This window comes from Poecilia mexicana, unplaced genomic scaffold (genome assembly GCF_051168715.1).
Source record: "Poecilia mexicana isolate PSO_F unplaced genomic scaffold, ASM5116871v1 scaffold_6, whole genome shotgun sequence".
Lineage (NCBI taxonomy): Eukaryota > Metazoa > Chordata > Actinopteri > Cyprinodontiformes > Poeciliidae > Poecilia > Poecilia mexicana.
In genome coordinates, this window is record NW_028263375.1 from 6521476 (window position 1) to 6538059 (window position 16584).

General features: G+C 38.1%; 1 protein-coding gene across 1 annotated transcript in view; it reads left to right on the forward strand.

The window, feature by feature from the left end:
* The window catches only part of znf423 (zinc finger protein 423), a 180649-nt gene that overhangs the window by 12165 nt on the left and 151900 nt on the right, over positions 1–16584 (forward strand). The window contains exon 2 of the mRNA XM_088006140.1: positions 15616–15678. Within this exon, the coding sequence (XP_087862266.1) occupies positions 15616–15678 (63 nt within the window). The remainder of the gene's footprint in view (positions 1–15615; positions 15679–16584) is intronic.

Genomic DNA, 16584 nt, shown 5'->3' on the forward strand with positions numbered 1-16584 from the left:
TTGTTTCCAGTTTTGCCACTTCAACATTAGTTCATACATATACATTTTGAAGCATCCACACAGCCCCCCAAAACGCCCAGAACCCGGGCTGGGACCCAGACTAATGTTCATTGTCCTCGGAGCGGGGAGTCTTCTGCAGAACAAGCTGCTTCTGTTGTGTTTCTGCTTTTTATCGAGCGCTCTCCCAGCTCTTTGTAGAGCGCGCCTCGCTATAGACCCACCGATGTTTCCTTTCAGCACTGGAGTCTTCAGTTGGTTTTTCTAACTCCTTTCCATTCACCTCCCAGTCAAAAGGCAACGGCGTCCAGCTGGGAGGCCTACAATGGAGCGAGCTGCAGCAGGAGAAAGGAAAGAGTAAAACAGCAAGAGGCAGAGAGGCTCCTGGCTGAAAAAGATGTTGCAGAAACTGTTTCGGTGAAAAATAAGACCTGACGTGTGTCTGTAAATTAAGTTTTCTATTTTCTAAATTCCTCCTTCGCTTCAGTCTGAAAGAAATGTAGAAACATTGGGTCATGCATGAAAATCTAAGGAACATATTGAGAGTTCCTTCACCTTCTTACGTAGTCTCTTGTTCGTCATGCATCTAATTTAACTTTTCAACTACTTAATCAGTTTCTAAACATAAGGAGACATGAACAAAACAAAATCTGGATTAGTTAGAAATAGATACTTAATTACATCTTCACATTAAAGTAACTTAGTTGCTCCTGATGCAAACCTTTTTGGAAAGTTACTCATTTACTGCAGAATTTTTATTTGTTGTAAAAACTGTTAATCAAAGCTATTTTTCCAAACTTGTTTTTAAAGTAATTTTTTAACATGCATATTAAAACTGAATGAATTTACAGAAGATCATTTCAGATTTGATTAGAAGCTGATGATAAAACCAGAGCAGTTTGCTTCAGGAAAACATTTAGAAGTAGAAATTCTGTAAAAATGTGGGTCAATGTTTGTTTTTTTTATTTATGGAAAGTTTTGTTACCAGTCTGAGCTCCAGCAACCAACAGCTTATTAATAAACAAGCTTAAATCTACAGACAGAAATGTGAAGCCGTCAAAATTACCTTTTGAGTTTACAGATCTACATACAGTAGATAGTTTTCAGACAGTTTAATTTTGAATGAACGAGCATCAGGTTCTGACAAATGATTAGTATCACTGAAGAAAACAGTGGGAAGATTAAGAGGAAAAAGACGATTATCTTACTGAAGCATGAAGCAAACTCAACGTGGATGAGATTCATCACAGGTTTCTGGTGCAATTTGGAGAAATTACTAACACAGAGACTCTGTTCAGGGCCTTTAGCTATGAATCTGCTGCTTCAGCCATTTTCTTGGTCCAGATTTATCGTGTTTGGCTTCTTCAGGTTTAGAATTAAGATGCATATCTTTTACATTATTGTACAATAATAATTGGACAAAACATGACATGATTGTTGTGATTGCAGACGTTTCTGTTGGATATATATTCGATTTAGTATCACATATGGAAGTGGCACAGATTGAATTTTTTGGGTGAAAATATTGAAATCGGGCCGTTAAAAAAGTTGCATATAGCTTACATTTGTAAACAAAGCCTTTGTTTCACTTAGAAAACAGTTAAATTTGCAGCAGTTCATGGTTAAAAATGTTGAAAATGCTCACAACTCACATCTGGAATGACGTCACTAAAAAGTTTCAAGTTTTCAGGATAACATCGTCTCAGATGTGAGATTTCCAGGTTAACCATAAACAATTGGTTTTTCTTCTGTTTAGCACTAAAAATAAATTAGCCTTCGAAACTTACAGTTTTATCTACAAAAGTAAAGAACAATAAGTGTGTAACTGAAGCTGCCTTTTATAAATACAGCAGCCATATTGGATTTAGAAGTTAAGAAACATCCAACAGCGGGGTTTAAATAAAAATCATCGTTGCTGCAGACCTACAGTGAAGATTTGCTCAGGTTGGAAGATTAATTGTTATCTTCAGAAAACTTAGACTTGGTTTTTATCAGCGGAGGGAGTGTGTTCTCTGCTCTCATGAAAAGTTCACACCATCTGAGACAAAATGAAAAGAGGAGAGTGCAGAGAAGAACAACAGACTGTGTGGTGGGGTTTTAATGTATCTGTGGACATTAAGCAGGTTCAAAACCAAACTTGTTCTGTCTGGGTGAAATGAGGATTTTGAACCCCTGTGGAAACTCAGAAACAACCCAGCTAAACTTTAAAAAACTAAAGAAAAGAATGTATTCTTTCTCAAAAGTTATGGTAAAAGTTTTTCGCTGCTACAAAGTAATATATTTCCTGCTTATTTTGAACATAGCTTTGGCATTGTAGCACAGCTAGCTTCTGCAAGAGGTGTGAAGTATACTTGTTTTTTTATTGCTTGATGGCAGCTGTTGCCTCTACTGTGGTTCAATCAGTTATTATGTTGAAGGTAAATTACTTTTTCACACATGATCAGGTCGAATTTGGTTTTTATCTTTAATGAATGAAACCATGATTTGAAAACGGACTTTTTGGTTTCTGCTCAGCATAAAACAAATTTGATATGTGCAGTATCTCCTCCATATTTTTTGATTATTTGAGACATTTTTTGATTGATGTTTGGAGGATAACAGTAGCTGCTTCATTACAAAAATGTGCAAAAAAATTGTCGATGTTCTGCTAAAGTAAAAAAAAAATCACAATTTCACAATTGCAGTTTCTTCATTTAACAAGAAATCACACGTGAATAAGTTTGTTCACGACACAAGTCAGTAAAAATTATGCTACGCTGTCGTCCTCCTACCACTTCCTGTCGACTTCTTCATCTTTTCCACCAGTAGTAACGTCCGGTTGTCGATCATGTGACTTTTGACGTCTGGAAATGTTTCCATCGTAGTTTTGTGAAATATATGAGTTTTGATAACCACCTCATCCTAGTGGCAAAACTTTTAATGAAAACAAGAATTTTTCAAAATTGACATGTTTCCATTAAGCAAATTTATTTTTGAAAAAATGACAAATTGCCAAACTTTACTTCTAATGGAAGCACAGCTCCTGCTAAATACATGCATAATCTCTCTGTTCTCTAATTGTAGACATCAGCATGGAGAACAAGCGAGTTTAACTAAACCTGGTTGGTGCTCGTGCTCCAATGCCTGCAGGGAAGGATTAAAAAATTATAAGCAGTGTGAAAAGGCTTTTAGTCTCTTTCTCCTTCATTATCTGTGACTGAGCAACAATCAGTCTCCACTGAAGGATTTCAAGGTTTATCTGCATTTTATGACAGAATATTGATGATATTGTTTTCCTAAGAGGAAGCTCACAAACAAGCTGAAACAGTTTGAGTGTTTCTTTTAAAAAAAAAACGATTTAAAAATAGAAAGTATGGCAGCATATTTGATTATAAGACTGGTGGAGAATAATAAAGCAAACAACGAGGCACGCTCCGAGCGCACACTCGCTGTGCTGTGTGTATATTTTCCTCGTTTCTCCCAGAAGGAGCATGACGAGCGAGTTAATCTGTCCGCCAGCGACACAAAGCTGTTTATTTCCCTTTTTTCCTCTCCGACGGTCCCTTTCTCTCTCTCTGTCTCACCGCCCTTAAAGCCTAATCAAGTTTGTATCAAGCTAAATAATGCCTTAGCGTGAAATTGGTGTCTTCAGTCAAAAAGCACTCCTGAGCCTGCGCTACAAGAGAAAGCAATTATGTTCCCCTCCAACCCTCGCTGCCCTCGTTGTTCATGTTCTGCATATGTGTGCGCGATCTGCTGCAGCTGAGGTGTTCTGACAGTGAGCTCTGGGCCCAGTCTGTACTGGTGGATGCAGGCGGTGTTTACTGGGAGGTGGGGGTGTCTTCTAGTTCAGTTATTTCTGGAGGCTTCCCCAGAGTGGAGGTGCTCCAGAGGAATGCTTTCCTCCTCCTCCTGCTGCCCTCTCTTTTCTTTCTGTGCCCTGCTTCACCTCTCCTCCTGTCTCACATGTGTGCTCTTCTTCACCTTCTTCACATTTATTTCAAACACATGGATCAATACAAAGACAATAGAAGAAGAACTGAAAATAAAAGGACTTAAAACGTTGTTTTATCTCATGAAGGCTGTTTCAAAAAGCACCAAAAACAAATGTTCAGTTCAGATTAAAGTACATGTGCACCGCCACGACCAAATAACAGTTCAGAATGATTTATTTTCTTAAATGTATGTTAAAACAATGTAACACATGAGATAAATATCTATTCCTTGTATTTGAGTACTTACAGTAACCATAATCAGAGTTTGAAATTAATTTCAATATCATGAAATGTTAAAATATACTATTTAAAAAACAACAACACTGTTAATATAATATTTATGTATATTATAGAACTTTTTTATTGCGTTTTTAGCACAGACGTTTCTGTGTTTTGTGGGTTTTTTACACTTTAATCCTTTTAAACCCTGTAAAAACCACATTGTTCATGTTTAATTAGTTCGGAAACGATTTATTGTGATGAATCGATTATTGAAATAATTGTCAACTAATTTAGTAATCGACTAATTGTTAACTCCACTCAAAAATGTAATTTGGTGAAAGAAAATCATAATTAGAGCAGGAATTAAGACAAAACTATACAAAAAATACACTTTACATTTTAGACACAAAAGAACAACAACAAACTCCTTAAGTTGCAGTTTCGGCTTCACCTGGTTCAAATTCTCGAAAGGAATGCTATTTTTTTATTTTAGGAAATAAAATGATTATTTTCTCATTTAAAAAATTGATCTGTTGTTTATTTATTTGCATCGTTTAATGTATTAGAATAATTGATAGAATAATCAATCACTAAAATAATTGAAGTTGCAGTTCTAGTTAAAACCCTGGATTTGTTGTTGAATGAACTCTTTTTATCATGGTTGTATTCCAGACCACAATGTATTTGGTATTTGATATTTGTGTCGTTCTTCCCTCCTCTTTCTCTTTCACTTTCATTTTTTTCCAACTCCTCTGTCGTTTTTAACCTTCTTGTTCTAAGTTTAGCCCTCCGCCTCATTTCCTTCCCCCTCCCCTACCTGTTTCTCCTGTGATCGATTTCTCTTCCCGCCTCTCTCTCTCTCTGACAGACAGAAAAACAAATGTCAGATCAGAGAGGCTCTTTAAACTCAAGCTGTGTTGTTTGGCCCTGAACATCAACTCTGTGCTCATCTGATTGTAAGCGTGTGTGAGAGAGAGAAATGAGTGCTGTACTCCATAGATTTGTTCTGTGTTGGAGCGCTTTCTGCATTTATAAAGCTTTGTAAATACTCACTATTTATTTAGTTCGGTTCAGACAACAGATGGAGCTGAAAGAATCCAACCCTTCAGCAAAATAAAAGCCTTTTTCTATGTTTTAATTTCTTTCAGTTCAACACAATTTATCACCACTGACCTCCTAACTTTCTTCTCTGCACCTTCTTGTCTATCTGGCCAATTTAAACTCTAAATTAATGTGAATTTTATTCGTGCCAATAATAAAATGTAACAGCAGTTAAAGATTTATTCCAATTTAACATACAGCCACAGAATCTGTATTCTGTGGCTGCAAACAAAAGTTCTTCAGTGTAACTGCTTTTGATTAAATAGTTGACTTTATTAACGTTGCAGTTGTAAAACACATCAGGTATTTATCTTGTTAAGTTTATAGATGGTTCTAAATGTGTCTGTTCAATATAAAACGGTTGTAAAAGTACACAGGACCACAAACATTCAGCAACTTTTATTAACATCCAGACCTTTTATACACTTCCTTATTAATTAAACTTAACTAAATGCAGAGATGTTTTTGAGGATGGATTGACTCATTTCCTCATCTTGTTCCTTAGAATAAACTTTTTTGTTTTGTTTTAGCAGACCAAGAAAGAGAAAATGGATTGACTCCAGAATTAAGGCATTATGTGTCTTTTGCTTATTGATCCAAAAATGCAAAACCCTTTTTATTTTCCAGGCTTACAATTTACTGATCCCATTTCTAGAATGTTGGATTTTCAGTTTTAAGCAGGGAAAAAAAACAAAAACATTGTTTGTAGCTAAATTGGTTAATTACTTTATAAACCTATTAACCTACTTCATGTTGTCAGACAGGTTCTGCTTAGGTCATTTCTTGGTCACTCAGATCTGGCAGGATTTAGCTTTTAAATCACAGTTAGTTGTTTTACTTAAATGGACCTACATTTGCATTTTTTTTTATACATTTTTTTGTTATATAATGGATTTTTTTTTTACAATGGCTGCTAGAAAAGACAAGTGTTTTGCTGTTGGCTTACTGTACAGAAACCACTTGCTGCATTCTTGTTGGTTGTGCAGGAGGCTCCACTTCTACTTTTCAAAGGTGTATTGTTGTGTAATTGTGCATGTGTTTGCAGCCATTTTCACATGTGAGTTCAAACGCTGAGTTGAGGGTTGCTGGCAGCAGCTTATTTGAATTTAAAGTGACAAGAGGCTGTAAGACAGAACTGACCAGACTAAAATCTAATTATCTAAGAATGTGCAAAAAATATAATGGTGATGTTTTGTATAGGCCATGTTCAAAGAAGCATAATAGGTCAGCATTAATAAGTAAAAACGCTGTTGTTTGTGCTTCCTTTGGTTGCTTTATTTGATTAAAATTTGATGGACTATGTAAAGGATTTAAATGTGACAGAAAAACAAAACCAGAAGAAATCTGTAAAGGGTGGAAACTGTAAGTTGTACAACCGAGTCTCTCTGGCAGACTGAAGGTGACAACCAAACCAACTTTGCCGTCGCAGCTGGAGACAGAATCAGATAGCGCAAACATTTTGGGTCAAATCAGAGGAAAAGGGAAGAGACTCGAGATAAGAGAGGCAGCGGAAAGGGAAAAGATAGCGAGGGCGACGGAGCTTGTCCGCCAGGCTTTCTGTGCTTGTTTGTCTTCCTCTCTGCCATCCATCCAAGCCCGCTGCTAACTCTGTCCCCCAACTCGCTCACAATGTCACAGGCAAAAGCAGACATGGACGAACACTCGCCCAGTCCCAAATCTCTGAGTGGCCTGGTGTTTCTGGCCCGTGACACAGTGTTGGGGATGTTTTTTGTGTTTTAAGGCTGTTTTGTGCAGAGTGCAGGCAGGCAGAGAGAGCAGTTTCACTGCTGATAAAAGTATTTGGTTAATCAGCTTCTGTCCCCGTCCCCTGAGTTGATCTGTTTGCGTGTGTGTGTGTGTTTGACACAAGCCATTGAAGTTTGTGATGTTGGGATGGAGATGTAGAGGGGGGGGGCGTGCTGGTGGTCCCTGAGGGCTGGCTGGGGATGGAGATTGGCATCAGCTCCAGGCCAGTAGCATCACAAAGTCGCTCCGGAGGGATGTGAGGGCCAGCCAATGAGAGAGTCCTTCTGGATCCAGGAGGGAGCGCTGGTCTGGGTGGAGGATATGGGGGAGGAAACGGGTTGTAGAGGGGACACAGGGAGCAGAAACAGAGATGGGGGAGACAGACAGATAAAGAGGGAGAGAGTGTCAGATGACAATTAGCCTCTTGACTCCCGTCCAACACCGGTTGTCAATCAGCACGGCCCTCTGGGAGGAGAGCCCGCCTGTCATTGGCTACCCTGGCCCAAAGTCCCGCCTCCTTGGGCTGCCTGGCCGGCGGAAGATTGGCCGCGCTGACCCGTTCGTCAAATAGATGTGGGAATAACCGGAACCGCGGGCTGCTTTGGGAATATATGGCCCTGATACTGTGGGTGCAGGCTGTTTAGATGGAAAAAAGACAAAGGATTTCCTTCACTCTGCTTTGTTGGAGGTAAAACAAAGATTGTAGCGAGCTAATGTGTGCTATAAGTAGACCTGTCGCGATAATCAATAAATCAATTAATGACATGATAAATTAAAAAGAGCTCAATAATTTCCATTAGTGTGATTTATTGTTTTTCTTTTTTCTCTCTTTCTACCAAAAACTGGATCTTCAGTTTGGTCCTCTGGTCTCAACTAGCGCGTTTTTCTGAAGGACAGTGTTTTTTACAGACTCCAGAATTAATTTTATTTGTTAATTCTGTTGCTTTGTTTATTTATTTGCATAACAGTTCCACTGTTAAATGTTCATTAGAATTTGTTGATCTTTGTGAATGTGTTCTTGTATTATTTTGCCATTACCATTATATTACTGGAAAATGGTCTCAAAACAACAATATCATAATTTATCATAATAAAGTCTGGGATAATTTATTGTCCAGCAAAATTAACTGGAAATAAACATAAATCAGTGACTTGCTGTGGTTGATAGGGGTTGAAATCTCAAGCAGTTAAAGCTGCAGAATGTAACTTTTACAAAGAAACACATATTTGTTAAAATTATCATTATGTCGTGACAGTGTAACATAAGAAAATGCACCGCTCCGGATCAAAAACAACCAATCAGAGCCAGGAGGAGGGTCTTAGCGTTGTCAATCACTCTCATGCTCACCCTCTAACCGATGCTCTGTGCTACCCTACAGTTGGGTCACTGTAACTTAGCATGCAACAGATGCTAAGGCTAGTTAGCATAGGACGGTGGAGAAATGGTTTGTTTATGATTCGCACATTCAGCAGCATATACGAGCATGATTGACAGCTCTGATTGGTTGTTTTTGACTGGGACCAGCGCATTTTTGCAGACTGCTATAGTAGCTCAGGGAGGAGGTGGAAGAGCTTAATTTTTTCTGCCTCATACTGAAATGTCACGATGTGGAAAAACATATTTTTTGCAAATGTTACATACTGTAGCTTTAAGAGACGACGAAAGGAAAACTAGAAATGAGGTGTGTTGGAGTAAACAGTGGAAATGGGTTAAAAACACAGGAGGAAAATGGGAGCGACAAGGAAGGCTGGGCTGCTTTGCTTTGCAGGAGCGTGAGCAGATAATTAATGACAACAACAACTGTGTAAATATTTGTACATGAGAACCTGGTGATGATGATGCAGAGCCATGCTGTAGCAGTGCTTCACCGTCTGATCGTCTGTGATGAACTGGGAAAATATGGAGCATGAAAAAAACTCCAACCATCATGAACCAGAATTTATTACAACGGATGAAGCTTGTTACTCCAGTTTGTCTAAAAGCAGCGTGAAGCATGGCCTGAATCTAGTGAAAGGTTCGTTAGGCCTCTGCAGAGCTCAGTGACTGGATGCTGATGAGGAAATTCAGCCGTTCCAGGAACCCCTGCTCTAGATCATCCAGTTTTCTGGGCTTCCTCGGATGGTTTCTTTTCCTCAGCTTCAGAGGTTTTCTGTAGCGTTTTGGTCTGAGGACTGAGATTGTCTAGGAAAAGGTGAATTTTGTGTCTGTTGAACCATTAATGGCTGAAAAGAAACAGAATTCACCAGATTTAGACTGCGTTCACACTGCAGCCTGAAGTGGCCCAAATCCCATCTTTTTGTCTTAATGCCACCCGTATCTGATCTTTTTAATGCAACCTGAATTTGTATCTGACCTTAATGTCATTGATACTCCACAAACGTCACTATTCTGCGTCACAGAGCCCAACTTATAGAGAGAACAAGGCCCACAGGATCCTGGACCCTCCACTGTACGCGGGACTTGGTTTCACATCTGGAGTGTTTGTTGCTGGAAAGCTCAATTTTACTCTCATCTCATTCCTCCTGCAGTTCAGAAGATGAAAACATTCATAAAAAAAGCATCAGGAAGCCATATTTGTGTTGGGTTTCAAATCCTCTTGTTCTGATGTTTTGGTAATCAATCAATCAATCAATCAATCAAGTTTATTAGTATATTAATGTAGCAACAAGTCATCATCAAAACACAAAAAATCAACAAGTGAAACATCACAGTTTTCCGTCATTTCACATCAAAATGTTGGTCGGTGTTTCATTTATTATGGGTCAGTAACTCTAAGCAGCTGGTTTTTAGTCAGGTTTTAAAGAACTCGGTGTTTTGACGGTTTTGGAGTTTTCTGGAAGTTTGTTCTAGATTTGTGGTGCATAGAAGCTGAAAGCTGCTTCTCCATGTTGGGTTCTGTATACAGAGCAGAACCAGAAGACCTGAGAGGTTCTGGAAGATTGATTCAACAGCAGCAGATCTTTAATGCATCATTATGTTAAACCATTTATAAACTAACAATATTTTAACATCTAGTTAAAATATTGACTAGATGTCAGTGGAAGGACTGTAGAACTGGGTGATGTGGTCTATCTTCCTGTTTTTAGTCAGAACTCCAGCAGCAGCGTTCTGGATCAGCTGCAGCTGGAGGATTGATTTTTTTTATTTTGTTTTGGCAGACCTATGAAGACGCTGCTGCAGTAATCTATGCGACTAAAGATAAAGGCATGGATGAGTTTCTGTAGATCTTGCAGAGACATTAGTCCTCTAATATCTCTGCTCTGGTTTCACTCCAGGCTCCTGCCTGCTGTTGACCGACAGACCCTGGTTTTGGTAAATTCTCATTTGCATCTCAGGTTCGATTTGCATGTAAATGTGTGTTTTGTCGCTGTGGACAACCTGGTATAATTGTGTGCTTAATGAAGCGTAGCATCTCATTACAACAGAGACAGGAGTGGCTGTTGTTTGGTGCTGTAGCTGCTGTAATGCAGAGGTTAGTGCTGGAGTGTGTTCCTCTGCTTGTGTGATGCATGTTTTTGCATCCGATTACTCGGTTCTCAAGAAGAAGCAGGCACTAAAAACCCAGGTCACCTTACGGGAGAAAAATAACAAGATCAGACATCAATAAATGAACTGTGAACATACAAATCCAGTTTATTGACTTGGTTCATTACAAAATAATGCAAATAATGTTTAGAGCAAAATTAAGTTTATGAATCCAGAGATTATTTGTGAATTTACAAAACATCAATCAGTCTTATAGATAAAAATCAGGTATTTTGCTGTAGTTTGAATTAAATTGTGGATAAATACAAGCAGTGCATTTCATTATGAGTTTTCAAAAAATGATAGAGAGAAAATGTCTGATGGTTACAAGAACAAATAACTTCAAATTGTGTATGTTTCTGTTTCAGTTAAATATTTAAACATTTATTGAAAAAGAAACGAATATTCAGCTAATTTCTACTAGAGTTGGACAATAAATCAATGGCAGTACATATTGATGCATGATCAATATCCATATGTTTGATAGAATTTTCACTGAACTCTGATTCAGAACCGCACGGCATTCTGGGGGATGTAGGCAGAGGAAAAACCTGTCATGGCAGCCACCTTTATTTGGAAGGAGTAACGTTCTGCAGGGAGTCAATTCAAGTTTAAACAATAAATGTTTATCGTTCAAACATAGAAACTAGTTTATTTTTAAATTGAGTTCACTTATTTTAACATTTTAAGTTGAACCACCTCCAGCTGAAACTACAAGGAAGACAAGAAGGAATCCACCTTGTTCTGTAGTGGCCTAGTCAAAACCCAGATGTCAATCTGATAGAGAATTTGTGGGAGGACTTCAAAAGAGCTGATCAACCTGAACTTTAGCAGTTTAGCAGGAAGAATGGAAGAAACCTAAATACCAACTAGAAAAAGGTGAATATTTATGCTACTTTATTTACTTTAAGTACTCTTATTTAGTTGTCAGTATTTTTGTATAAAGCATGAAATAATATTCATTTCTTTTTCAATAAGTGTTAATATATCAATGTTTGATCTGAGCTCTGAAAGAGGAAGTAATTTATTTGCACTAAAACAAAACTTGATCTTGTTTTCATCATTAGAAGCTAAAAGATTTTTTTTCAGTGTGGAAAAGATTCAGATACCTTAATTCACTTTGACATTAAATATTGTTTATTTGTGAAAATAAAAAGCCAGATTTTGTTGATGGTGCTTGAGTTACAAAAGCAATAAAACGGTAAAACATCCAAGGTGGAGAGTAGTTTTTCTAACTAGTTAGGAAGCATCCAGAGGTGTAACATCTGCATCAAGCCGGGAGCTTTTTTCAACATTTTCCATACTTAATGAAACATGCTTCATGTTCTGTCTTCTGTGTAAATCAGTGTCTTCTTTCATGCAATGACGGCATTTTATCTGCAGAAAATCCTCGTCCTGCTGTGCCAAAAAGTCCAGAGATTTCTTGATTTAATGTGAGAAGACTCTCTGGACATCACTCCTACGTGCAACTAAAAACGGAAATCTATTAATTGACCCGTTTCTGCAGGTGTTCAGGAGGAAATGAAAGGAGTGGAGTATAAACGTGTTGCTTTTGGTGTAAAAATCAGAGTTACTGGTGTTGTTGGGTTGTTAATTGTTTTCTTGTGCCAGTTTTAAATTTCCAAAGGAAGGATTTCTTCTTGTTAGTGTAAAGATATTAATTGGACTTTTTTTCTTTTTACCTCTCCCACTCATTCTTCCTCTCAGATGTTAATAATCAGATGCAGATTTCTGCTCCCTCCTCTTCCCTCCCTGCACATAGTTGCACATGTGCTGCACAAACTCTAACGGTTCACGATGTGCGAGTCTCCAAGGAAGACACAGTCTAAATAAAGCTGTGTGTGTGTGTGTGTGTGTGTGTGTGTGTGTGTGTGTGTGTGTGTGTGTGTGTGTGTGTGTGTGTGTGTGTGTGTGTGTGTGTGTGTGTGTGTGTGTGTGTGCTTGGCTAATGAAACACATGTTATTCCCTACAGCCTCATCAGGAAAAACGGGCTTTTATCGGATCCAAAGTTACTCTTCCAATCGCAGCATTTTATTTAAAAAAAAATCCTAAATCATCTTTTTGTTATAGATGCTTCAGTCTGACATTTGTAGCTTTTCTTTGATCTTTAGGTTTGGTAATCAGTCCAGGTCAGGCAGACAGCAATCCGATCCAGGATTTGTGCAGAACTTGAAATTTATTTCTTTTAAATTGATCTTTGGCTGATTTTACTTTGAAAATTTAAGCCAGAGGAAAAGTTTCATTTTGACATTTTTCAGAAATTTTCTATAAAAAAAAGAAATTTCTAACCCTCAAAAGGTGAAAATTTTCAAGGTACAAACTCAGAAAATTTCAGATTAATCTCAAAAATTTTCTAGAATAAAACCTCTGAATTCAAAAGTTGAAAATTTTCGACTTCTGGAAATGTGACAGTTTTTTTTCTTTTCAAGCTCAGAAAGAAGTTTTTGCTCTAGAAAATTTCTGAGATTAATTTAGAAATTTCAGGGTTCTTTTGGCAGAAATTGATTCCTTTTTTTTGCTATCTACAAATATGGCATAATATCATAATATTGTCACAGACTGTATATAAATACAAACCTTTATGGAAATCAGCAAATTTTAGTTTTTAGATTTTGCCAGATTAATTACTGGGTCAGGCCACAGCTTTCATTTCTTCTAAGATATCTTAGTGTTGAAAAGGAGAAAATGCAAATATAAAGTTCTGTTTTGTGCAAAGCGCAATCTGAAAGTATTACAGTAAGAGCAACATAGCTTTAGCTGCAACAGGAATGCTGCCTGCTTCCTAACAGGTACTGAGTCGTTTCAGTAAAAATGCTGGTTGTTCAGTACAGATTTAGCAACTCTGCAGACTGATTTTGTTTTGATTTTGTTCAAAAACAAAAACAAAAAAAAACCCAGTTTGGATCAGAAAATTTTGGCATCAGCAAATATTTAAATTCAGCAAATTTAAATATAGGAAAGCAAAAATCCACACTCAGACCTTTCCTGTTGAATCCCCAAAAATCTGATTTTGTTCTTGTTTATTAAATACATCAGAGCTGAAAATAATTTGGTCTGGATGGGATCAAATGCACTTCAGTTAAAAAAGACAGAGGAAAGGCACAGATGGTTTGATGGATAAACTTGAATCATTGGAAAGAAAATCAGACTACAGAAAACCAGAAATCAGCATCAGAAACAAGCTTGATCTGTACTTTAGGGGGATTCCCTTCCTTCACACACAGCTGACAGCAGCAGCCGGTCAGAGCATCATTACTCCACACAGCATGCAGCCAGAAAGCATCGCTCCCCATAAAAACCTGCAACTCATCCAGGATTGTATTTATTTATCCAGAAAATTACAGGCACTTGTTAAAAAGCTTATAGGGAGCTAATCAGACGTTTCTCCTTACAGAAGTGGAGTTCAGCTCCTGCTGCAGAGTTTATCTTTACGAAGGAACAATCGGCTGATTTATAACTTCTTGTTTTGATCCACATTCTTGGCTCGGCTCTGATGCAAGGTCGGCGGCGGTCCGGGGGGAGTTGTTGCGGACGTGGAGGGAGGTGTTGCTGTTCTGGGAGCGGAGGGAGGGCGGAGGTCAGCGGTGGGAGCGGGAGCAGAGCGGAGGATTTTCAGGGATCAGAAGTGGCCGTGCGTAAGCGGGGAGAGGTGCGACGCTGCGTGCTGGGGAAGGGGGGAAGAGGAAATCCCATTGTGTGCTGACTCCGGCCGTTTCCTGTTTGTGTGCCAGCTGTGCTTCCCTTCTTCCCGTCGTACCCAGGAAGTTGGTATCACATTCCTGTGATCGGCTCAGCGTGTGAACGTGTCGCAGAGATCCCAGGATATCAGAGTTGTCAGCTGGCTTTTTAAACTGTGTCCAGATTATATTTCCTATATTTATTGTGTTTTATTTGTTTTTAGTTTGTCATCAGCTTATTTTCTGAATATTTTAAACGTGAGAAAATCTTGGCGCTTCCTCAGGTTGGAGCCTCTGATGGTTCACCAGAGCCCCATCATTGGCTACGTTCACACAGCAGGCTAAGACGACCCAAATCCGCCTGTTTCCCTCAAACACAAGCCATTTCCGATCTTTTCACCCCCTCAAAGAAAACTTATTTGTGTCTCTAAACAGGCCCGTTTGTTTTCAGGCATCAATCCGATTGTTTTCAAAGTGTCTGCAGTCTGGAGTGTCGGATTTTATCTGGTTTTTATGTCATTGATGTAAGACATGCGTCATAATTCTGCACCGGAAGAAGCCAGACGGTAAATCTAAACGTAAACAATGGCTGAAAATTATAACTATGAAATTATGAAGAAGTCTTTTTCACTGAAGTGCATCACGACACAATCCCGCCACTCTTGTTACCAACAAACATGGAGACAGAGCTCTGCTGTGTGGCATCAGATTTCTTCCTCAGCGCATGCGGGTAGTAAACCGTTCACACAAAAATCTTATTGCTGTTTTCTTTAATAACCAGGCAAAAAAAATTGTATTTCTGAAAAGAAAAAAAAAAAAAAAAAAAAAAAAAAAAAATATATATATATATATATATATATATATATATATCAGAATTGAGCCTCCAAACCTGCTGTGTGAACTTTAGTTTCTGTCTCTGAAGGTGGCATCTTTCCCATTTTGAGGAATAACTGTACCTGCCCGAAGAACATTAAACATGAAGAATGTTTTTATGTCTGTCGCTACATGGGGTCAGAGGTCACTTTACTCATGCTGCACAGTTTAGTACATGCAAATATAGTTTACAGTTTATAAACACTTTAAAGATCATTTTGCTTTGGAGCTTTAAGGAAGTCGTCCTCTTTTCAAGGTGCAACCAGGAAGTAAACAGCTGAAAGTTCTCCAAAAATAAAACTCCATGCAGTTTAAAGCTATGAATCAAACAGATCAATAAAAACACTGACCACATGTAATGTTTCATGTTTCTGCTGAACTGTCCTGTTTAATAAAATTCATATCCTTCATGTTGGTTATTATCTTTGAAAATGCAAGTTGTTGTATGCAAGTCATAAAGTTTCCGTCTTCTTTGTGTCTCTGCTGTTTTCCCCTCAGCGGTGGAAGAAGGAGAACCGTCGGAAGGAGGAGGGACGTGGGATGAATCCGCCGTCCAGACAGGTCAGTTTTTATGACCTGAAAGCACTTTAATAAACTTCCAGAGACTCTTTTTGATCCACACCAGGAGATAAACTCCTGCTGGGAAAGATTTGTGAACAAACATGAAGGATGAAGGGACTTTTAAAAAGTGTTAGATGAAGGAGATGGATGTAGAGGAGAAACGAGGAGATTTATGAAGAGATGGAGGGAGGAGCGAGAGATTTTCTCTCTGTCTGATATCTGGGGAAGAAGTTTCAGAGATGGATGAGCTTTTCTTTTTTTGCTTGTTCCTCAGTAAGATCTTCTCCAAGTCTGTCTGTCGCTTCCTTCTTGCTTCTGCCGCCAAGTGGAAACTTGCATGCATTTATGTTTCAACATTAGCCTTTTTTTTTTACAAGGAAAAAAAAAATCAAAAACTGAATTTTTCCCCACATCTGCTTATAAGCATCTGCAGTAACAATTGCTTAAATCATATCTTCCACAAAATCACAAAAGAAGAAATAGTTGCTTAAATTTACTCAGTAATTTTTACCTGAGTGACTTTATGATGAAGTGTTGCTACTCTTATTTGACTTTCACTGACTGCAAAAGAAACTTGTTTTAACCAAACAGACCCACATCCGCTGCTTTTATTAATAAGTTTATCATAAGTTTTATATTGACAGAAATTGATTTGAAAAAATAATTTTGCCTGATTTTGTTATTTATATGAATAATTTTCAGTTTGGTTTATAAAACACCAAAATTGACCAGGGCGATACAAAACATGTTTGCATTTTTTCCACAAATTCTTTCTTATTAATGATAAAAATACGCAGTTTAGTTCTGCGTATTTTGAGATGTTTCCGGGTGTCTTGTCACTTTAAATGCAAATGAGCTGCTGCTGACCAGGACCCATAGCTCAACGTTTACACTCACACTGATTGC